At 47.4% G+C, this 24,925-nt stretch overlaps 1 protein-coding gene across 2 annotated transcripts in view; it reads right to left on the reverse strand.

Annotated features, from left to right (window-relative positions):
* Positions 1-24,925, reverse strand: part of GOLGB1 (golgin B1) — a 107,537-nt gene that overhangs the window by 13,144 nt on the left and 69,468 nt on the right. For both annotated transcript variants that reach the window (XM_078782988.1, XM_078782989.1), the window contains 2 exons: positions 10,394-10,606; positions 242-6,148 (listed from right to left, as the gene is read on the reverse strand). In XM_078782988.1, the coding sequence (XP_078639114.1) occupies positions 242-6,148; positions 10,394-10,606 (6,120 nt within the window). The remainder of the gene's footprint in view (positions 1-241; positions 6,149-10,393; positions 10,607-24,925) is intronic.

Raw genomic sequence — 24,925 nt, forward strand, 5'->3', positions numbered from 1 at the left:
AAAATATAGATGCGATTAAAAAAGGAACTTAAGATATGGTAGCAGTACATTGTAATTCCTCTTTTTCTTAAAAGAATGCAGATAAGCCAATAAATACCCAGTCCAAAGGAGAAGGAGTAAGATCTGCGATCAAGGCCCAGGATAAACAACACAAGAGAAATCACCAAGATTGAGAAAAAAGAACTCCCACAAAGCAGAGAAAGGCCATGGAGTGGACTAAGAATTTTGAAGACAGGAGCACCTGCTTATAATGTTCTTGCATCTTTGAAAGTTCCTCTTCTGCATCTTGTCTTGCTCGGGCCGCTCCATCCACAGCAGCCTGCATCTGATTGCGGCATCCATTCAGTTCTCCATTCAGACCCTTACAATTCGATTCTGCCACCTGAAGTCTCTGCGTAACTTTGCTCAAACTGCTCTCCTTCTCTGCCTTTTCTATTTCTGTTTTCTTCTCTTTGGCCAAAAGTTCCTTATCAAGTTCGTCTTTTGAAGCCTTCAAAAGCTCTACCTCCTCACGAAGTGCATTTGCCTGTACCTGAAGTTGCTCCAAAGAGTGCCGAAGAGCCTGCTCTTTATGTTCGCTCTCTTCCAGACTTGTCTGAAGTGCACAAATTCTCTCCGTCCGTTTGGCCAAGAGCTCCTTCTGTTGTGTATCCTTCAAAGAAAGCACAGCATCTAGATCATCTCGATATTGAGTCAGTTGAGCTGAAAGATGGGAATTCACCCCATTTAAGTCATCGGCTTGACCCAGGAGTTTACGGATCGCATCACGTAGCCTATTTGCCTCAGCCGCAGCCTCCTGGATAAGTTCATCCTTTTCACTGAGCATTTTTACGTGCAAAGCTTCAAGGGCCACGTAATCTGAGGCAACACGATCACGATCTTCTTGCAGGGAAGCCATAGATTTCCGAAATGCTTCGAGCTCGGATAATCGCTCATCTCTTTCACCCACAACATTCTTCAGCATGTCCTCCAGCTCCAGCACTGATGTCTCAACCTGAACCTTATTCTGCTCTGCTTGCTCCCGTGCTGAAACCAGTGCAGCTATCCTTTCATCACGCTCCCTCACATCTTCAGCACATTTATGTTTGGCATCAGCAATTCCATCTGCCAATTCTTCTGCCTTGGTCAACATAATCTGCGACATTTCCTCATCTTTGCTGCCAATAGAGCTTTGTAATTGTTCACTCAATGACTGCTGGACTTTCAGCTCAGCTCGGAGTTCTTCACCAACACTCATTGCGTTTTGCATCTCCACCACCGACTTCTGCACTTCCGTTTCCAAATGAGCATGAGCAGCAAATAATGTGTCCCTCTCCTCTTCGAGCTGCACCACTGTGGATTTCAGTTGGACATTGTCCGAGTCAAGCTGCACAACACGACTTTGAGCCTGAAGCAATGAGCTCGACATCTCTGATATTTGCTCATTAGCTTTATCTTGCAAGCTGGCCTGCGCTTTCCGTTCATTCTGCAGTTCAGCTCGAGCCTCAGTTAACTTCACTTCAGCATCATGCTGGCTCGTGGTAAGGTTCTCAGCATGGGTTTTCATCTCCAACAACTGTGCTTCTCTCTCCTTCACCTCGTCCTGGCATATCTTGCATTTGGTTTCCATCACTTGGACCTCAGCCTCTTTATTACGGACGGCATCATGGAAGCGCGTCTCCCAGAGCCGTGTCTCAACGAGCACCCGATCACGGTCATCTTGCAAGGATGCCATACTGCATGTGAATGCTGCAAGGCGTGCAAGACTTTCATCAAGGCGTCCCCGAAGCTCCACAACTTCCTGTTCTTTATGTCCAGCTGCTGCTCTGTTCTCAATAGCTACCTGATTCGCTCGCTCTTTTTCTTGGCCTATTTTATCACAATGGTCTTTCAGCTCCACGAGCTCAGCCTGATGTTTCTCAGCCTCTGCAGCAACTTGGTGTGCCATATCTTGCTGCTGTTGCTGCATGACTGTCTGCAGTTGTTCTTTAGATCTAACAAGCTCCTTAATTTCAAGTGATGCTTCTTCAGCAGCCTTTGCCGCTGCACTTCGAGAGCCGTCCAAAGCTCTCTGGTTTTCAGCAAGCTCGTACTTGTACCTTGTTATCTCCTCTTCCGATGTGTAAAGCACAGATTTCATTTCTTTCAGCTCATCCTGCACCTCATTACGTGCAAATTCAACTGCCTTAATAGTTTCCTCCATCTTGGAAAACTGTTGCTGGTACTTCACACTGTCACGTTGAAATTTTCCAATTTCAAGTTGTTTAACACGAAGAAGCTCACGAAGCTCACAATCGCCACCAATCATGTTGGTGCAATCTTGCCTTGCCGACTGCAATTTTATGTCAAACAATTGATTTGCTTTCAATTGGTTTTCCTCCACAATCTTGACCTCTCTTGCTATCTGGTCTTCTTTCTCTTTAGCTATTTTCCTCACGTCCTCAAGCTCTTTCTCCAGTTTAGCACTTTGTTCTTTGCAAGCCTGCATCTCATTCTGGCATTCATTCAGTTCTGCTTCAAGACCCTCACACATGGATTCCGTCTCCTGAAGTCTCTGTGTAACTTTACTCAAACTGCTGTCCTTCTCTGCCTTTTCTATTTCTGTTTTCTTCTCTTTGACCAAAAGCTGCTCATTAAGTTCTTCTTTTGAAGCCTTCAAAAGCTCTACCTCCTCACGAAGTGCATTTGCCTTTTCCTGAAGCTGCTCCAAAGAGTGCCGAAGAGCTTGCTCTTTATGTTCGCTCTCTTCCAGACTTGTCTCAAGTGCACAAATTCTCTCCGTCCGTTTGGCCAAGAGCTCCTTCTGTTGTGTATCCTTCAAAGAAAGCACAGCATCTAGATCATCTCGATATTGAGTCAGTTGAGCTGAAAGATGGGAATTCACCCCATTTAAGTCATCGGCTTGACCCAGGAGTTTACGGATCTCTTCACGTAGCCTATTTGCCTCGGCCGCAGCCTCCTGGATAAGTTCATCCTTTTCACTGAGCATTTTTACGTGCAAAGCTTCGAGGGCCACGTAATCTGAGGCAACACGATCACGATCTTCTTGCAGGGAAGCCATAGATTTCCGAAATGCTTCGAGCTCGGATAATCGCTCATCTCTTTCACCCACAACATTCTTCAGCATGTCCTCCAGCTCCAGCACTGACGTCTCAACCTGAACCTTATTCTGCTCTGCTTGCTCCCGTGCTGAAACCAGTGCAGCTATCCTTTCATCACGCTCCCTCACATCTTCAGCACATTTATGTTTGGCGTCAGCAATTCCATCTGCCAATTCTTCTGCCTTGGTCAACATAATCTGCGAAATTTCCTCATCTTTGCTGGCAATAGAGCTTTGTAATTGTTCACTCAATGACTGCTGGACTTTCAGCTCAGCTCGGAGTTCTTCACCAACACTCATTGCGTTTTGCATCTCCACCGCCGACTTCTGCACTTCCGTTTCCAAATGGGCACGAGCAGAAAATAATGTGTCCCTCTCCTCTTCGAGCTGCACCACCGTGGATTTCAGTTGGACATTGTCCGAGTCAAGCTGCACAACACGACTTTGAGCCTGAAGCAATGAGCTCGACATCTCTGATATTTGCTCATCAGCTTTATCTTGCAAGCTGGCCTGCGCTTTCCGTTCATTCTGCAGTTCAGCTCGAGCCTCAGTTAACTTCACTTCAGCATCATGCTGGCTCGTGGTAAGGTTCTCAGCATGGGTTTTCATCTCCAACAACTGTGCTTCTCTCTCCTTCACCTCATCCTGGCATATCTTGCATTTGGTTTCCATCACTTGGACCTCAGCCTCTTTATTACGGATGGCATCATGGAAGCGCGTCTCCCAGAGCCGTGTCTCAACGAGCACCCGATCACGGTCATCTTGCAAGGATGCCATACTGCATGTGAATGCTGCAAGGCGTGCAAGACTTTCATCAAGGCGTCCCCGAAGCTCCACAACTTCCTGTTCTTTATGTCCAGCTGCTGCTCTGTTCTCAATAGCTACCTGATTCGCTCGCTCTTTTTCTTGGCCTATTTTATCACAATGGTCTTTCAGCTCCACGAGCTCAGCCTGATGTTTCTCAGCCTCTGCAGCAACTTGGTGTGCCATATCTTGCTGCTGTTGCTGCATGACTGTCTGCAGTTGTTCTTTAGATCTAACAAGCTCCTTAATTTCAAGTGATGCTTCTTCAGCAGCCTTTGCCGCTGCACTTCGAGAGCCGTCCAAAGCTCTCTGGTTTTCAGCAAGCTCGTACTTGTACCTTGTTATCTCCTCTTCCGATGTGTAAAGCACAGATTTCATTTCTTTCAGCTCATCCTGCACCTCATTACGTGCAAATTCAACTGCCTTAATAGTTTCCTCCATCTTGGAAAACTGTTGCTGGTACTTCACACTGTCACGTTGAAATTTTCCAATTTCAAGTTGTTTAACACGAAGAAGCTCACGAAGCTCACAATCGCCACCAATCATGTTGGTGCAATCTTGCCTTGCCGACTGCAATTTTATGTCAAACAATTGATTTGCTTTCAATTGGTTTTCCTCCACAATCTTGACCTCTCTTGCTATCTGGTCTTCTTTCTCTTTAGCTATTTTCCTCACGTCCTCAAGCTCTTTCTCCAGTTTAGCACTTTGTTCTTTGCAAGCCTGCATCTCATTCTGGCATTCATTCAGTTCTGCTTCAAGACCCTCACACATGGATTCCGTCTCCTGAAGTCTCTGCGTAACTTTACTCAAACTGCTCTCCTTCTCTGCCTTTTCTATTTCTGTTTTCTTCTCTTTGACCAAAAGCTGCTCATCAAGTTCTTCTTTTGAAGCCTTCAAAAGCTCTACCTCCTCATGAAGTGCATTTGCCTTTTCCTGAAGCTGCTCCAAAGAGTGCCGAAGAGCTTGCTCTTTATGTTCGCTCTCTTCCAGACTTGTCTCAAGTGCACAAATTCTCTCCGTCCGTTTGGCCAAGAGCTCCTTCTGTTGTGTATCCTTCAAAGAAAGCACAGCATCTAGATCATCTCGATATTGAGTCAGTTGAGCTGAAAGATGGGCATTCGCCCCATTTAAATCATCGGCTTGACCCAGGAGTTTACGGATCTCATCACGTAGCCCATTTGCCTCAGCCGCAGCCTCCTGGATAAGTTCATCCTTTTCACTAAGCATTTTTACGTTCAAAGCTTTGAGGGCCACGTAATCTGAGGCAACACGATCACGATCTTCTGGCGTGGAAGCCATAGATTTCTGAAATGCTTCGAGTTCGGATAATCGCTCATCTCTTTCACCCACAACATTCTTCAGCATGTCCTCCAGCTCCAGCACTGACGTCTCAACCTGAACCTTATTCTGCTCTGCTTGCTCCCGTGCTGAAACCAGTGCAGCTATCCTTTCATCACGCTCCCTCACATCTTCAGCACATTTATGTTTGGCGTCAGCAATTCCATCTGCCAATTCTTCTGCCTTGGTCAACATAATCTGCGAAATTTCCTCATCTTTGCTGGCAATAGAGCTTTGTAATTGCTCACTCAACGACTGCTGGACTTTCAGCTCAGCTCGGAGTTCTTCACAAACAGTCATTGCGTTTTGCATCTCCACCACCGACTTCTGCACTTCCGTTTCCAAATGAGCACGAACAGCAAATAATGTGTCCCTCTCCTCTTCGAGCTGCACCACTGTGGATTTCAGCTGGACAGTGTCCGAGTCAAGCTGCACAACACGACTTTGGGCCTGAAGCAATGAGCTCGACATCTCTGATACTTGCTCATTAGCTTTATCTTGCAAGCCGGCCTGCAGTTTCGGTTTGGTCTGTTGTTCAGCCATTTGTATTTTTTTGTCAAATACTCGAGTTGCTTGCAATTCCCTTTCTTCCACTATCTGAACCTCTATGGCGCTCTGACCTTCTGCCTCTTTAAATTTATTCTTCATTTCTTCCAGCTCTTTCTCCAGTTTAGTACACTGCTTTTTGTAAGTCCTCAGCCGGTCTTTTTTCCTTGAATTTTCATTTTGTTGTTTAGATTTGACCTTCTGCCTTTGTTGATCAGCTGTAGATGCAACATTCTTCACCTCCTGCTGCAATATCTGATGATCCGCCGACATGTGTACTGCAGTCTTCGTCACACCCATGGTTTGTAGCATTTTGTCTTTGTCCTGCAGATCCGTGGTAACTTTCTCCAACTTTTCAAGCTCATAATCTTTTGCTTCATTCTGTGGCAACGGACCCTCCACTGTCACCTGAATTTTCATACAAATGTTTGTAACAACACCGTTTCAAATGCTATATGAAGCCACTTCAGTCTATTCTCCCTATTTTAACAATAAACAATGAATACCAAAAGGCTGTTCTCAAATCAAGGAGCCTTAACAACAATCCGAGAAATGCATCAAATGTTTAAGAGTCTTTCACAATATAAGTTATTGCTGTTCTTTTTCATCCAATCAGCTTGCACACACTGACTTTATACCGTACGTATTTTCATGCAAATAACCCGTGGCCTATACTTCAAAATTAGAACCAGAAATTACAACTGTGGGGTATACCCCTGTGCGGGCTATACGGTATTTCATCATCTGACACATGACATAACCACAGAGGGCCAATTCAAATGATCAAGGAGATTTTTTTGCAAGTTTGTAATAAGTTTAATTTTTAATTGCAGTTCGTTTTAATTGCAGTTCTTGTATTGTAAGTTTAATTGTAATAGTTTTAATTGCAGTTCTTCCACATATTTTACCTACACATGTATATCTAATTCCAAAGCTATTTAAGGTACCAGTAAATCGTCTTTTTTATATAACGGCATAGCGCGTAGATCAATTCTGTCTGGAACAGCGTTTGTACGTAGGTATGTCCCTTCCACCAACATTTTTGGGGGTTTATTAGGTTTCCTCTACATGTAATGTAGAGGTAACCTATTATTATTCCTAGAGTTTTTCTTATTCTTATTCCACCCCTATTTTTCACCTCTGAAAACTTTAAAATTAAGTTTCTCAGCAACCGCTGGTCGGATTGACAGGAAATTTTCATCAAATGATCGGCTCGGCTCGTATAATTTTTAGTGCTAATTATGACGTCATAGGTCACGTGGTATGGGCGCCATATTGGAAAACACCTTCAACTTTGCCACTCTATATCTCCGAAACGGCTCAATGGAAAAAATTGAGTAATGGCTCATTCTAAAGAACTCTGCAAAGGGACCAAAAAACATGTTTATTTCATATATTAAAAATGCTAACGTTAGGAGGTTAGAATTCGTCAAACAGATCCCTTGCTCCCACGAAAATGATATTATTTTTCCCAGATCGTTAGTTAAAAAAACTCAGAATGCAAAAATGTTTAAGTCATACGTCACATGGTTCGGCCGCCATATTGTTTTTCGTGAAAAACACGAAAACCCCTTTTTCTCCGCAACGGCTGAACAGATCGAGGCCAAACTTGGCATGCATAATCGCATACCCATGACGAACAAAAAGTTCAGCGATCATGACGTCATGCGTTACATGGTTTCGGAGTTATGACGTTTTTAAGCATAAACTTAAAATGCTATCTTCTACATAATTTGTGAAGATATCGAGTGGAAACTTTACACAAATGTTCCCCATGGGGGGGAAGTTAAAACAATACTTGAGACGTTTTGATAAGACACATGGTTTGGCCGGAATAAATAAATTGAAGGAAAATCATAAAATGCTTCTAACTCTTGAACCGCTGCATTGATCGACTTGACATTTTAATGCAATGTAGATCTCATCAAGTGGAACAAGTGTGTAAAAATTTCAACATGAATGGTTGTACGGTCTCGAAGCTAGAAGTTTTTATTGTTGAAAGAAGAAGAAACGCAACATTTTTTCTTACCAGGCCATGTGACTCAATGTGCTCCTGCCATTTTAAAGACTTATTTCCTTTAAAAATCATTTTCTCTGCAATAATTGTTTCGATTGAGAGGAAATTTTCGCCATAGGAGCGACTCAGCCTGAAGAATATTTCAATGGTAATTATGATGTCACAGGTCACGTGGTATGACCGCCATCTTGGAAAAACCAAAAAACTTTGCGCCTCTATATCTCAAAAACCCCTGCACAGAAATAATTGAGACTGGTCTCATTGCAACGAACTCTCCATGCGGAATAACATATGTGAATGATGACATCATAGGTGCCGCCGTTAAGACGTCATAATTCGACAAGTAAAAAACTTTATCTGATCAGGATGAAATTTCTTGAGCATCTTCTCGGTATAAATTGATAGATATAAAATTATAATGACGTCGTAGGTCACGTGGTTCACGGCCATATTGTTTTGCGTGAAAAGCCTGAAAAACCACTAAAATCCCATTTTCTCCAAAACCAATGAACAGATCGAGGCCAAACTTTGCAGGAAGAATCGCATACCCATGACGAACAAACAAAAGTCAGCGAGCATGATGTCATGCGTCACATGGTTTCGGAGTTATGACGTTTTTAAGCATAAACCTTTAAAACCTAGCTCCTCCCTCATTTTTGATCCTATCGAGGGGAAAGTTCACAGATGTGTTCAGCATATCAGTCGACTAATATGACCTTTTGGAATTTGCGATAGGTCACGTGGTTTGGCATGCATAGTTAATTTAACGGAAATATTTTTTTAAATTATACCTCTTGAACCGCTTCATTGATCAACGTGAAACTTCATACTACAGTAGAAGTCATGAAGTGTAACAAGTGTGCAAAATTTCAAGATGATTGGATGTACGGTCTGGAAGCTAGAAGTTATTGCGTGAAGAAGAAGTCTTCTAGTGTGGGCAATGAATAAATTATCACACAATGAATAATTCAACAAGTACAAAACTTCATCCGATCAGGATGAAATTGCTTGAGCATCATCAAGGGATAAATTGATGGCGAAAAATAATAATGTGAAAGCGGGGTTGTTATAAAGTGTGGGGATGTGTGTGTGTGTGTGTGTGTGTGTGGGGGGGGGGGGGGGGGGGTGGTGTCGGGGTTGTATCCATCAAGGGGCGTTGTATCAAAGCATGTCCAATGAAAGTGGGTTTGTATGAAAGCGGGCAGGCAGAAGAAGCCGGTCATCACTGCCAGCAGTTGTAAAGTGTCAGTTCTAATTCCCTTTAAAATTCGTTTTCTTTGCAACCGTTGGTCTGATTGACAGAAATTTTTACCATAGCAGCACCTCCTCCACAGAATTTTTTTTAATGATAACTATGATGTCATGGTACGGGCACCATCTTGGCAAAACCAAAAAACTAGGCACCTCTATCTTCGAAACCGCTCCATGGACAAAATTGAAAGGTGGCTCATTGTAAAGTACTCCCCATGGGGAATAATATATGTCAATGATAATGTCATAGTTGCCTTCATTATGACATCATAAATTGACAAGTAGAATGCTTGAACCAATCAGTATGAAATTTATTGAGCTTGATATAGGGATAAATTGGTTGAGAATTTTTTTTTTGATGAAGTCATCTGTCACGTGGTTTGGCAGCCATATTTTTATGGCGTAGCCCATTGGGCAATGCCATCTGGAAGTGTTTGACTGTCTGGCCGGTGCATGTAAGCATGTATGCATGTATGTACGTATGAATGTATGTATGTATGTCCCTCACAAGCGTCCACTAATAGAGCTGAGTATCTGGTCACGTGACGGGGAAAACAGATCCTCCACTCAGCAGAAAGCCCAGCTACGCTGTTGTTAGACTATCGGTCTTGTTTTTTTGTATACTTAGCTGAGGCTAAAAAAACAAACAAAAAAAACCTTGTGTTCTGTGTCGCTGTGAAACAGCTGAAGTAGCTCGGAGTCAGCAAGTGTGGGTCTATCACAATCCATGTCATCATCACTCTAGTCCTCTTCTTCTCCACAGATCAGTCCACGTTTTCCTCACCTTTCAGTTTGAATTCAGCCGTGAAACCTTTCTGTTTTCTCTTACTTGTTCTGACAGCAGACATTGTATGGCAGGAACTTGTAATGGTATGGACGATTTCGGGGAATTATATAACATTTAACAGCCTGCAAGGTATTTATACATTTCTAATGGATGAACAGTGTGGTTTCCGGTCACATCGGCACCAGAAACCACCCTGGTTTTTAACACACCAGTGCAGTAAACTTTATTTATTACAACAACCCTTTCTCAAGATATTCATTTTAATGTCAATTGGTTATTTACCACAGTCGTATTTGAAACATTTGACAACAACGCCATGTCGACTGCTGGAAATATGGAGATTGCTTATCCCCCGGTCATGTGGAGAGGAAATCTGGCTTGCGGAGTTATACATGCTTGAAATTCTCCTAAAGCACTCTTTTCCCCAAGTTCAGGGTATACCAAGCGGCGGGTTATTTGTGTGAAAATATGGTAACATCTTATGACATAACTGCACTCCAATTGCAAATTTATGAACAAAAAATATGACTCCACACTTGTCTCTATTCTGTCACATGACACTCAGCCTTACCTTGGTTTCACATCTATCTCTTTCAGCCTGTAGACTAGCTGCTGCTCCTTTCAAAGAGGTCAGTTGCTCATTGAGGCTTGTGGCCGTTTCCTCAGCCTGTGTCCAGTGCTGCTGCGAAACAAGGAGCTCTTGTGCGAGCTCTGTCACACGTTCCTGGGCAGTCTTCATGTCTGACCGAAGCACTGTGATCTCTTGCTCAAAATTCACAGTTTCCTAGCAAAGGGGAAAAACAAACAAATGGCCACAATAACAATCAAATAAACAACGATTCATCAAGAACATACAAAATGTATTATTCATAAAACACGTTGAGCTAGTGGAGACCAGACTTTGGGAAGGAAAAAAAAAATTAGGGCCATGGTCATATTTAGGGCCATGGTGAATTAGGGCCATAACATGGTCAGCAAGAAAATAAAGTCAATATATGGGGAACTAGAACGCCACTCTTCGACATCACGACGTCGACCGATATGCCTCCGCCCACACTATTACATTATTATAATACTTGTACCAAGTTTGATTTTAAAAATCCATTCAGCTGTTCTCAAGTTGTACGTTTTTACCTGACATGACCTCTGATCTTTGACCTCTTGACTCCAAAATCTAATCAATTCATCATTGCATCTTTACATCATAATACATACAAGTAACAACTTTGGTCAGAATCCCATCACTGGTTCACAAGATATCACGGGAACAGGATTTTTACCTAAAAAACATGACCTCTGACCTTTGGCCTCGTCACCCCAAAATCGAATCAGTTCATATTTACCTCATTATACATACCTCCACCAAGTTTGACTAAGATCCGTTCAGCCGTTCTCAAGTTATTGAGGTAACGAAAACCTATCACGGACAAACGGACAACCAGAAAACATAATGCCTCTGACAACTTCGTCGAATAAAACACCACCACTCCTCATTAAAGCCAATAACTTAATCAATTGTGTTTATCATGACGCAACCTCTTTAGACAACAAAGTTTTAAAAAACAAAAATGCTTGAGAGTCAAACAAGCGAAACCATTCACTCGTCTCAAAAAGAGTGTTAATGTCTCAGACAAAATGGATGCAAAATGTCTCCAAACCATGGACACAAGAGATATTGAAACATTAAATAAATATATATATATATATATACTTGTGGGGTCACCCGTGGGAATCCCACGGGCATGGATGTGTGTGACATTTTGACATCTTCATTTAGATGCTGCACATTCAGTTTTACAAAATGGTTACTGGCAATTTATCAGATCCACAAATGATGTAATCGACACAATTTATTTACTTCTGATAACATGTGAATGCATGTGCGTGCACATGGGAAATACAGTTTGAAATGTGGAATTACATCTCATGTAAAATGCGACTTCAAGAGCTCAAATCCTCTCCCTCCCCGCCCCCATCCCATCCCACATCACCGGGGAGTGGGCCACACACACGGGGGAAGGGATCACACACACGGGGGGGAGTGGGTCACACACACACACACACACCGGGGGAGAGTGGGTCACACACACACACACACACACACACACACACCGGGGGAGAGTGGGTCACACACACACACACACACACACACACACACACACCGGGGGAGAGTGGGTCACACACACACACACACACACACACACACACACACACACACACACACACACACACACACACACACACCGGGGGAGAGTGGGTCACACACACACACACACACACACACACACACACCGGGGGAGAGTGGGTCACACACACACACACCGGGGGCGAGTGGGTCACACACACACACACCGGGGGCGAGTGGGTCACACACACACACACCGGGGGCGAGTGGGTCACACACACACACACCGGGGGCGAGTGGGACACACACACACACACACACACACACACACACACACACACACACACCGGGGGAGAGTGGGTCACACACACACACACACACACACACCGGGGGAGAGTGGGTCACACACACACATACCGGGGGAGAGTGGGTCACACACACACACACCGGGGGAGAGTGGGTCACACACACACACACCGGGGGAGAGTGGGTCACACACACACACACCGGGGGAGAGTGGGTCACACACACACACACCGGGGGAGAGTGGGTCACACACACACACACCGGGGGAGAGTGGGTCACACACACACACACCGGGGGAGAGTGGGTCTCACACACACACCGGGGGAGAGTGGGTCACACACACACACCGGGGGAGAGTGGGTCACACACACACACACACCGGGGGAGAGTGGCTCACACACACACACACACCGGGGGAGAGTGGGTCACACACACACACACCGGGGGAGAGTGGGTCACACACACACACACACCGGGGGAGAGTGGGTCACACACACACACACCGGGGGAGAGTGGGTCACACACACACACACACACACACACACACACACACCGGGGGAGAGTGGGTCACACACACACACGCCGGGGGAGAGTGGGTCACACACACACCGGGGGAGATTGGGTCACACACACACACACCGGGGGAGATTGGGTCACACACACACACACCGGGGGAGATTGGGTCTCACACACACACACACACACACACACACACACACACACACACACACACACACACAACCGGGGAGAGTGGGTCTCTTTCACACACACACACACACACACACACACACACACACACACACACCGGGCGAGAGTGGGTCACACACACACACACCGGGCGAGAGTGGTTCACACACACACACCGGGCGAGAGCGAGTCACTCACACACACACACACACACAGAGACCGGGCGAGAGTGGGTCACACACACACACACACACACACACACACACACACACACACACACACACACACACACACACACACACACACACACACACACACACACACCGGGCGAGAGTGGGTCACACATACACACACACACACACACACACACCGGGCGAGGGTGGGTCTCACACACACACACACACACACACACACACACACACACACACACACACACACACACACACACACACACACACACAGGGCAAGAGTGGGTCACACACACACACACACACACACACACACACACACACACACACACACCGGGCGAGAGTGGGTCACACACACCGGGCGAGAGTGGGTCACACACACCGGGCGAGAGTGGGTCACACACACCGGGCGAGAGTGGGTCACACACACCGGGCGAGAGTGGGTCACACACACCGGGCGAGAGTGGGTCACACACACCGGGCGAGAGTGGGTCACACACACCGGGCGTGAGTGGGTCACACACACCGGGCGTGAGTGGGTCACACACACCGGGCGAGAGTGGGTCACACACACCGGGCGAGAGTGGGTCACACACACCGGGCGAGAGTGGGTCACACACACCGGGCGAGAGTGGGTCACACACACCGGGCGAGAGTGGGTCACACACACCGGGCGAGAGTGGGTCACACACACCGGGCGAGAGTGGGTCACACACACCGGGCGAGAGTGGGTCACACACACCGGGCGAGAGTGGGTCACACACACCGGGCGAGAGTGGGTCACACACACCGGGCGAGAGTGGGTCACACACACCGGGCGAGAGTGGGTCACACACACCGGACGAGAGTGGGTCACACACACCGGACGAGAGTGGGTCACACACACCGGACGAGAGTGGGTCACACACACAGGGCGAGGTGGAGTGTTGCAGTGATGGTTGTCCTTCTGGAAGTTTCTCTCATCTCCACACAGGATCTCTGGAGCTCAGCCAGTGACCATCGGGTTCTTGGTCACCTCTCTTACCAAGACCCTTCTCTCGCGATTGCTCAGTTTGGCCGGGCGGCCGGCTCTAGGAAGAGTCCTGTTTTTTTTTGTTTTTTTTTGTGTACAGAGTCGAGGCTCGTGAAAGAGCTAACATTTATCAAACAAACAAGCAAACAAAGTATATAAAAAGGTGAGCGGTCGACAAGATGGGGAGAGAAGGGGAGGAAGCACACAAACACAACATTTGAGAGCAGGGACATCGGGAGATGTTTTTGGAGGGAGAGGGCCTGGGGGGAGGCAGGATATTGTCAGGTTCACTATGTTTTTTCGTTCAAAATCATGCTAGATTAGCAAACCTATACATTTTTGGAAACGTTATTACATGGAAAATCTGAAAATCAATGTTTACAATTGCCAATTCCGACCAATTCGATTCGACCAATCGACCAATTCCATTCGACCAATTCGACCATTCGACCATTCGACCAATCGCTTCAATCGACCATTCGACCACTTCGATCGACCATTCGACCAATTCGATTGATTCGATTCGATTCGATTCATCGAATTCGATTCGATCGACCATTCGACCAATTCGATTTGCCAATCGATTTGACCGACCTTTGCTTGTGTGGAACGGACTGTGAAAACGATGCGGACTATATTGTCGGATACGCCACACAGGACAGTGATGACGAACTCTAAATGGCATATTCTGTAATCGTGTATGTTTGATGCCATTGACTGCCTGTGTATATTTTGTCATTGACTGCCTGTGTAGATGTGAAGTTATACTGACTGCATGTGTATATATGATTTTGCTGACTGCCTGTGTATGTTTGGTGATATGAATTATTGTGACACATTTTGATGTTATTAACTGCCTGTACAAAATGATAACATGAATTTGATTATGCAACTTATCGCGAATATAAAGACAGTATTTTGCAATTCATAACCTTTGATTCGTGTCTTACCATTCCCCATAGCACTAATTTGATACTTTCATTGGATTCCTTGTCCATGAAAATATAGGTTTAGTATATTTTAAAAAGTTTTAAGGGTAATTAGAGGCAGAAATAGAACAAAATATGTATTTTACAGTGGCCATTTTGAAAATCCAAAATGGCCGCCATACAGGTATCTCTCCAAATGTAAACATTGATTTTTAGTTTCCTTATGCTATAACCTTTCCAAAAATGTATAGGTTTGCTCATCTACCATGATTTTGAACGAAATATAATTTATTGACATAGTGAACCTGACTAATAGGTATAAAACGCAAGGACACCAAGGACTTCCAGGAAAGAAGTCAAAAGTCACCTCAAAAAAGTGGATTTGGGGTGAAATTAGCGGGGGTAGAAAAGATCAAGGTTTTGGATTGGGGAAGATAAGAGATGGTGGTGAACAGCCGTTTTAAAGACCTGGAGGGAGGAGTGGGATTGAAGAGAGTGAGGGAGTTTGTTCCAGAGGCGGGAGAAAAGAGGCATGAAGGAGTGAAGGTGAGCAGAGAGTCTTGATTTTGGCAGTTTAACCATAAGAGGGTTGCAGGCAGATCTTGTGCGACCTGCAGGAATATTTGGGGGACAGAGCCCAGAGAGAGCTGGGGGAGCAAGGCCGGAGGGGAGTCGGTAGAAGACGGAAAGACCACCAACCTGCCTGCGGTGATTAAGTGAAAGGCCCTCGGAGATAGCGTCATCACGGGAGATTCCAATGATTCTGAACGCTTTGGTTTCAACAGCGTGAAGACGAGCTAGGTGTGAGGCAGGAGCACCAGCCCAGAGGGGAGAGCAGTACTCCATTGAGCTGCGGATGAAAGCCTTGTATGTGGTGAGGAGCTCAGGTGTGCCAAGGAAGGACTTCGCACGATGGAGGATGCCCAGTCGGCGACTGGCTTTGGAGGCCAGCTTGGAAATGTGGTTTTCCCAGGAAAGATCATGGCAGATAGTGAGACCCAAAAGCTTGAGTGACAGAACTTCTTGGAGAGGATTATTCAGAAAGTAGATGGGAGGGTTGTCCAGTCGGTCTTTTCGGAGAGACATCGTAAGAGTGTGAGATTTGTCAGGATTGAAAGACATGTTCCACTTGTTTGCCCAGTCTGTGATTTTCTCCAGGTCTGCAGAGAGTGAGGAGGCTGCAGTCTGCCGATCTGAGGGATGAGGAATGGAGCGGCAGAGAGTGGAGTCATCAGCAAAGAGATAGAGAGGATTTTCAAGAGAGTCAGAGAGATCATTGATGAAGACCAGAAAAAGCACAGGGCCCAGAACACTGCCTTGGGGAACTCCAGCCTGAACAGGAAGAGGAGATGAGAGAAACCCATTCAGGGCCACACGTTGACGACGACTAGAGAGGAAGTCCGCCAGCCATGCGTGGAGATTTCCATGGATACCAAAGGAGGAGAGTTTGGTTAGCAGAGCGGGGTGCCAGACCGTATCGAAGGCACGTGATATGTCGAGGGAGACAGCTCTAATTTCCTGTTTGGCATTGAGGACCTCCATCCATTGTTGAGACAGCAGAAGCAGCATGTCCAGAGTCGAGTGACCTGGTCTGAAACCAAATTGATGATCAGAGATCAAGCCATTGGAGAAGAGGAAAGATTTCATATCCGAAGCAATGATGGATTCCATTACTTTGCTGATAATTGGGAGAAGGCTGATTGGTCTGTAGTTGCTAGGATCTGTTTTTGCACCTTTTTTGTGGAAAGCGGTGATGTTGGCTGATTTCGAAGCAGATGGCAGTTGACCTTGAGCAAAAGAGAGGGTGAAGAGAACAGAGAGAGGGAGTGAAAGAGCGGAAGAACAGGATTTTAGGACCCGTGGGCTGATGCCATCTGATCAAGTTGCAGAATCAGAGTTGAGGGTTAACAGAAACTTTTCCACCTTGTCAGGAGGAAAGGACACGGAGTCCAGGAGCAGCTGGGTACGACTGGGTATGGTGGGTACAGAGAGGGATGGGTTTGGGACACAAGATTTAGAGGTAAACACAGAGTTGAGGCATTCAGCTTTTTCACGTGCGGAGTCCATGACTTTGCTGATAATTGGGAGAAGGCTGATTGGTCTGTAGTTGCTAGGATCTGTTTTTGCACCTTTTTTGTGGAAAGCGGTGATATTGGCTGATTTCCAAGCAGATGGCAGTTGACCTTGAGCAAAAGAGAGGGTGAAGAGAACAGAGAGAGGGAGTGAAAGAGCGGAAGAACAGGATTTTAGGACCCGTGGGCCCAACCACCAGTTGGACTAAGTTGTGTAGTGAAATCGTATTCGTACTGAACCCGGGGTGATGCTCGCTGCTCGTTGACACCGCTAGGGGCGCGGCTATAAGACCCGCTGCTGCGGACGGTGCTCCGAGACTTCTCCTGTGACACGTTACATCTGGTAGACTCGCTAACGGTACGCCAGCATAGAATATTAAGCTTGCTTGCATTGAATGTTATGAATGGTCCCATGTGATGCCACATCTTATTCCTATTGCATTTCCTGTATTACAGAATGATGTCATGATCTAAAATGGAATTAAACCACCAGTTGGACTAAGTTGTGTGGACCCGATTGGTTTTCCACAACACTTAATTCCATTTTAAATCTACCGACATGGCGGGCAACAAGACGCTGGGGGTTGCAACATTCTGTGCCGACCCGCAAGCCCCGGATGGTGGATTGCAACTGAAGCACTGGCTCAGAACGTTGGAGCATCATTTCGCGGAGCCTGAGACCGAGCCGACGGCTGCCGCGAAGCTAGCAACACTTCATTCAAAAATCGACTACAAGGTGTACAATTCCATCGCACAATTCGCGACGTATGACCTCTCGATCGCGGAGCACAAACGGTTGTACATAAAGGAAAAGAGCCCGGTGTATGCACGATATTTGCTGCTAACGCGACGTCAGCAACCCAACGAGCCGATGGACCACTATGCCCAGGAGCTCCGGCAGCTCTTGCTGGGCAGCACCAGGGAGCCACGGACTCACGCGCAGTCTCAGGATGATCTTCTTTTAGACGCCTATATTGCTGGGGTCTCCTCCCAGGAACTAAGGCTCAAGCTCCTGGAGAAGGCGACCTGACCTTCGCTACGGCACTCGAGCAAGGAAAGGTATACACCGAAGCGCGGTTGCAATCGAACACCTATGATCGCACGCGCCTCTTGGCGGGAACTACGCTACACGCACGGCCGGAGAGTGCTACCGCCGAGGACGCGGACCTGCTCGCAGAACTCCGGGATGCTCCGGAGGAAGACCCAGTCCTGACGACTGCCGCTACGGCCAGACCCAAGGCCTTACGCGGGGCCACCTGCTATTTCTGTGGGGGACAACGTCATCCCCGGCCCGTGTGTCCAGCTCGGGACGCAATATGCCATTTGTGCTCGCAAAAGGGACATTACGCGAAAGTGTGCCGGAAAACCGCACGTGGCTCGCGGCCGCGCGCGACCTTGAATGGGCTCATTGCGGAGCCTACGAGCCGAGCCTGAAACCCGGCGCCTTACCCGGCTTCGAAGGGCAGGGCCCCTCTCTGTGGGCCCCTGGGCGCTCAGACGACCTTGGCGGGCGTCACCGGACAGCCACCACAGTCTCATCCTCAATCGGGCACGGCGTATGCGTCCTTGACCAGACTCCGGGCCACGCGAGGGGCTTTGGAGCCTCGCCAAGCCCCAGCGGTATGTTCTCGTCGTGTCGCTCATGAGCTAACGGTGGCCCTCACCCGGGAAAAGGCGATTTCGAATACTACGGAGGCCTTTTCCTGCCAAAAGTGTCAAAAGGCGTTTTCAAATACTACGGAGGCTTTTTCCCGTCAAAATTGTCAGATTTTGAATCGCGAAACACCGGAATGCATGGGAAAGCCCTCTGATGGCATTAACGGATTCCCCATGGACAACGAATACTCTGGCCACGACCGCAAAACTGCTGCTGGCATAGGATCCACCCGCAAGGCTCGTCCAACCCACTCGGGGGGTTCAGTCCCACTCCCAGCAGGCTCGTCCGGCCTGGCTCAAGCCCTTATTCCCCTCATGGTCGAAGGCCATTGTGTTCGGGCCTTGGTGGATACAGGGTCTACGGATAGTTTTATCAACCAGCGACTAGTGCTCAGGCATGGATGGCGGGTCTGGAGGTCTACGAGACGGATCTTCATGGCTTCCCAGGGGCTTCGACTCAGCACGAAGGGGGAATGCCGATTGAAACTCGTGCTAAAGGGACGGGTTTTTCCTGATGTACACCTTATGGTTTTACCTGCTTTATGTGCTGATATTCTGTTAGGACACGATTTTCCTAAGCGGCATGGACGTCTGGAAATGGAGTTTGGTGGGCCTGACACGCTTGTTGTGGGGGCGGACGCGCTTGTTGTGTGTGCCCTAGCGAAAATGGACATCCAGCCGCTTTCGCTGTTCCCCAATCTAACCTCCGACTGTACACCTGTCGCGGTAAAATCACGGCGCTACTCTCGCGCAGACATGCAATTCATTGCGGACGAAACGGCTCAGCTCTTGAAAGACGGTATCATAGAACCTAGCCGGTCGCCGAGGCGAGCCCAGGTCTTGGTGGTGCGAAGCGAGGCCCACCGCAGACGCATGGTAATCGACTATTCCCAAACGATTAACCGTTTTACACAGCTGGATGCCTACCCCCTTCCGGGGATGGACGCGCTGGTGCAACAGGTGGCCCAGTATTCGGTCTATAGCACTCTCGATCTCCGTAGTGCGTACCATCAGATCCCTATCTCTAGGGCGGATCGTATCTATACCGCTTTTGAGTCGGGGCAGCGGTTGTACCAGTTTCCTCGATTGCCTTTTGGGGTAACGAACGGGGTCCCCTGTTTCCAGAGGGCCATGGATGACCTCATTGCGAGGGAGCACTTAACCGATGTTTTCGTCTACCTAGACAATCTTACGGTTTGTGGGTATGACCAAGGGCACCATGATGCTAATCTGAAGCGCTTCCTCGAGGTCGCGCAGAGGTATCACTTAACTATGAACGAGGATAAGTGCCAATACTCCCTACGCAAGATAGATCTTCCGGGGTACACCGTGACCCATGGCTCTGTCGCTCCGGATAAGGAGCGTCTGCGACCTTTGCTCGACATGGCCCCTCCCTGCGATCGGGCGTCCCTGAAGCGCGCCCTCGGGCTATTCGCCCATTACTCCAAATGGGTACAAAATTTCTCCGCGAAACTTCGCCCCCTCGTGGCCTGTGACACCTTCCCACTGAGTCCGGCCGCGTTGGCGGCCTTTGGAGGCCTTAAGGCCGACATCGCCCGTGCCGCCGTGGCGACAATCGACGAGAGCGGATCTTTCGTCCTCGAAAGTGATGCCTCGGATCAGGCCATCGCGGCGACCCTCTCCCAAGGAGGGCGTCCGGTGGCTTTCTTTTCACGGACTCTTACCACCGCTGAGCGGAGACACTCGTCCGTCGAAAAGGAAGCGTATGCGATCGTCGAGTCTATTCGGCGATGGCGCCCGTACTTACTCGGGCGGTGCTTCCAAATCATCACGGACCAGCAAAGCGTTGCGTTCATGTACGACACCTTACACGCCCAGCGCATTAAGAATGAGAAAATCACTCGCTGGCGTATCGAACTCGCCGACTTCTGTTACACCATCAAATACCGCCCGGGGAAGGATAACCGGGCCGCCGATGCCTTATCAAGACCGGCTACATGCGCGGGTATCACCTCTTTGGAGGGCCTGCGTGTGCTGCATGCCACTGCGGGCCATCCGGGCGTAACGCGTTTCGCTCATTTTGTGCGGCATGGCAATCTCCCATACTCGATTGACGATATCCGCCGTATCTGTCGCGACTGCGCTATATGCGCGGAAATCAAACCGCGTTTCTATAACCCACCCATGGGGACTCTGGTTAGGGCTACGAGGCCGTGGGAACGCTTGGCGATGGATTTCAAGGGCCCATTGCCGGTGTCGAGTAGCTCTCGCTATCTGCTCACTATCGTCGATGAGTACTCGCGATTCCCCTTCGCTTATACGTGCGTGGACATGACTGCTGCCACGGTGATGCGATGCTTACAGAACTTGTTCTCAATGTTCGGGTACCCGGCCTATGTACATACCGACCGGGGTGCGGTCTTCTTGTCTCAGGAGGTGCGCGGCTATCTGCTCCAAAATAACATTGCTTCTAGTTACACCACGCCGTACAGACCCCAGGCAAATGGGCAGATCGAACGCTTCAATGGGATTATCTGGAGGGCCGTCATGCTCAACCTCCGGACCCTCGGCCGGGGCCTCGATAAAAGGGCTTGGTCGCTACCTGCGGCGTTGATCTCGATCAGGGCTCTCCTGTGTTCGGCAACCAACCAAACTCCCCACGAGCGACTTTTCCACCACCCCAGGAGCACGGGGTGTATACGGTCTTTACCCAGTTGGCTCGCTGGGCCCGGGCCGGCCTACCTTAAACGGGCGGTTCGCGCGAGCAAGTACGACCCCCTAGTGGACAAAGTGCAGATTCTCCAGGCTAATCCTGAGCATGCTCGTGTGATGACGGCTGATGGCCGTGAGACTACTGTCTCCGTACGTCACCTTGCCCCATGCGGGGTCACCGACCCGAGTAGGGAATCGGACGAACTGATCGAACCCATCTATGAGACTATGGACTCTCCCGACGCTCCCATCGCCGAAAGTCTACCGACCCTCCCCTCGTCTACCCGGGCCCGACGACTTGGCGTTACCCCCTTCGTCACCTGACCCTGGTGGCGCCTCCGCCTCCGACGCCGGGGACACTGGGATACGTGATGCCGTACCCGGGGAATTTCGGACACGTGCTGGCAGAGAAATTCGCCGCCCGGACCGGTATGGTTGGGTCGACTGATACCCTGTTCCGCACCCTGTTCGTGCTGACGTTCACTCGCTTCTCGCCGCTCTGCCGTATAATTCTAACGGGGGGGGAGAATGTAGTGAAATCGTATTCGTACTGAACCCGGGGTGATGCTCGCTGCTCGTTGACACCGCTAGGGGGCGCGGCTATAAGACCCGCTGCTGCGGACGGTGCTCCGAGACTTCTCCTGTGACATGTTACATCTGGTAGACTCGCTAACGGTACGCCAGCATAGAATATTAAGCTTGCTTGCATTGAATGTTATGAATGGTCCCATGTGATGCCACATCTTATTCCTATTGCATTTCCTGTATTACAGAATGATGTCATGATCTAAAATGGAATGAAACCACCAGTTGGACTAAGTTGTGTGGACCTGATTGGTTTTCCACAACAAGCTGTGTAGCCGTTTGAGGTAAGGGAGGGGATGGAGGGGGACCAAACACCAGAAACAGATTTGACCAGACGCCACCAGGATTTGGAAGAGGGAGACAGATAAGAGAGTTCTGTCTTGAGAACGGAGAGATATTGTTTCCTGGCTCTCCTGAGGGTGGACACACACTTGTTTCGGGCTTTGTGAAAGGAAAGGTTGTTCCAAACTTCTTCCATTTAAGAATTATGGAGGCCACTGTGCTCTTGGGAACCTTCAATGCAGTAGAATTTTTTTTGTCGGCTTCCCCAGATATGTGCCTCGACACAATCCTGTCTCTGAGCTCTGCAGACAGTTCCTTCGACCTCATGGCTTGGTTTTTGCTCTGATATGCATCGCCAGCTGTGAGACCTTATATAGACAGGTGTGTGCCTTTCCAAATCATGTCCAATCAATTGAATTTACCACAGGTGGACTCCAATCAAGGTGTAGAAACATCTCAAAGATGATCAAGAGAAATGGGAGGCACCTGAGCTAAATTTCAAGTGTCATAGGAAAGGGTCTGAATACTTATGTAAATGTGATATTTCAGTTTTTTCTTTTTAATAAATCTGCAAAACTTTCTAAAATCCGGTTTTCTCTTTGTTATTATGGGGTACTGAGTGTAGATTGATGAGGGAAAAAATGAATTTAAACGATTTCAGCATAAGGCTGCAACATAACAAAATGTGAAAAAAGTGAAGGGGTCTGAATACTTTCTGAATGCACTGTAGGTGATAAAATATCATTGTATTGACATTTATTAATTATTTTCTTATTCATCAACTGATCTAAAATGGCTGAGGCTTCATTAAAACAATTGTTGTTTCCAGCATTCTTACTACCGAACAGCAATAATAGCCTATTAACTAATTGTGATGGGTCATTTGGAAGAAAACTAACACCTGGACCAAGCTTACTTAAAGCATCAATAATATGTTTCTCCTTCTCATTCTTCTTTGTTTTACCAGCAACATAAACTCCATAATCAAGTGAGTCTCATAAATCAATATATGCTCTGTCATCTTCATTTTCTGTGTTCAACGGGTCATCAAAACAACGTGAATTAAGCCTATTACTTGTTGCTTGTTTTCCATCTTTTGTTAGAAGAAACATTAATCTTGGGGTTAATTTAACAAGGGGTTGAGCAGAACTAAAGCACCTCAATTCATCATTATATATCAATACCTTTTCTTTAACAGGATGAAACATTGCTGCTTCTTCTGTTGGTATGAGACCCGCTTTGGTTTTTGTATCCGATGAATATTCGTCGTTTGAAATGGCCTTCACAATGTAATCAGGAGGTTGATTTATCTTTTCTAGTTGTTGAAATAATCCTTTATCATCATGTTCTAATTCTCCAAGTTCTTGATCTGTCATTTGACTAAAATCATGTAACATTTGAAGTTTTTTCGGAGTATATTATATCGCAGGAACTGTAGACGAAATCATTTTTTGTTCAGTTTTTAAAAGCGGTTTAAAAAATTTCTCTTGTTTTCTTTCAAAGGCTTCTTCACCGGTTCGTTTTTGTCTCCGTTTCTTCTTTATCTCTTCCTGTTGCTTAACAACTTTTGAAACTAATTGTTGATGTTCCTTAAACTTTCTTGCTCTTTCTTCGGCATTCATTTATTTATAAAATTAAAAATATTGTTACGGTCCGCGGATAAGGATGTTGTTTGCCGAGCGGAGGCACCGCGGCCGAACAGTTTCCCCGATTCACCCGATCCCCCGAACGTTGGCTGGATCGCGCCACAGATATTCAATTTGGAAACCTCTAAAGCGACCGAATGTAAAGAGGAAGAAGAAGATGTACAGAAGAGTAACGGGATTTATTATTTACACACACAAGCAAAAGGAGCAGTCAAAATTATTTACAGGGAACATGGAAAAAGCAGGTGACACAGTGAAAATTACTAGCTTATCTACACAGGCTTAACTTATACCCTTGACAGAACAAACAGAGACGGACTCACACGAATGGGGAATGGAGGCAGGAACGATTGGCTGGACCGGGAGGAAGGTTCAGCTCGGACCACAAGCTGGAAGGCTTTGCCGGGCGCACAGCAAACCCGGCCTCGTCAGGCTGGGAGCGAGCAGGGTGACGTCGTGCACTTCTCTCAAGGCTTCCCCGCACTTCTCTCGCGCACTTGTGTTAAAGGCTTCCTTCTCGCTTCTCTTCCCTCCTTGCGCACTTCTCTCTGAAGCTCGTCTCTTTGCAGAACTCAGAACTCATCTCCTTGGGGAGCGTCCCGCGGCGGGTTATATAGGCCCCGCCCCTCAACCTTCACGAACCTCCTCGATCGCTCTTCCTCCGCCCTCTCAAACCAAACCCCTCGTGCTTGGTTGGTTGTTCGGGGCTGGCTCACTCCTCCCCTCTATGACGAGGTGGAGACACGCCCTTCTTCTCCGAGCCTACCTCGTGGCGAATGGAGTCGCGGAGGGAACAGTTGGCAATTGCGGTTTTTGGGAATGGGAATGAAAGGGGATCTATCTATTTCACTTGGTGCAATGGAGTGTCATTTTAATGGAAGACAACGCCTTAACCTAATACACAGAATAAGGAAATAAACTACTGAACAAGGGTATTATAGT

Source organism: Myxine glutinosa, chromosome 8 (genome assembly GCF_964187855.1).
Source record: "Myxine glutinosa chromosome 8, kmMyxGlut1.1, whole genome shotgun sequence".
Classification (NCBI taxonomy): Eukaryota; Metazoa; Chordata; class Myxini; order Myxiniformes; family Myxinidae; genus Myxine; species Myxine glutinosa.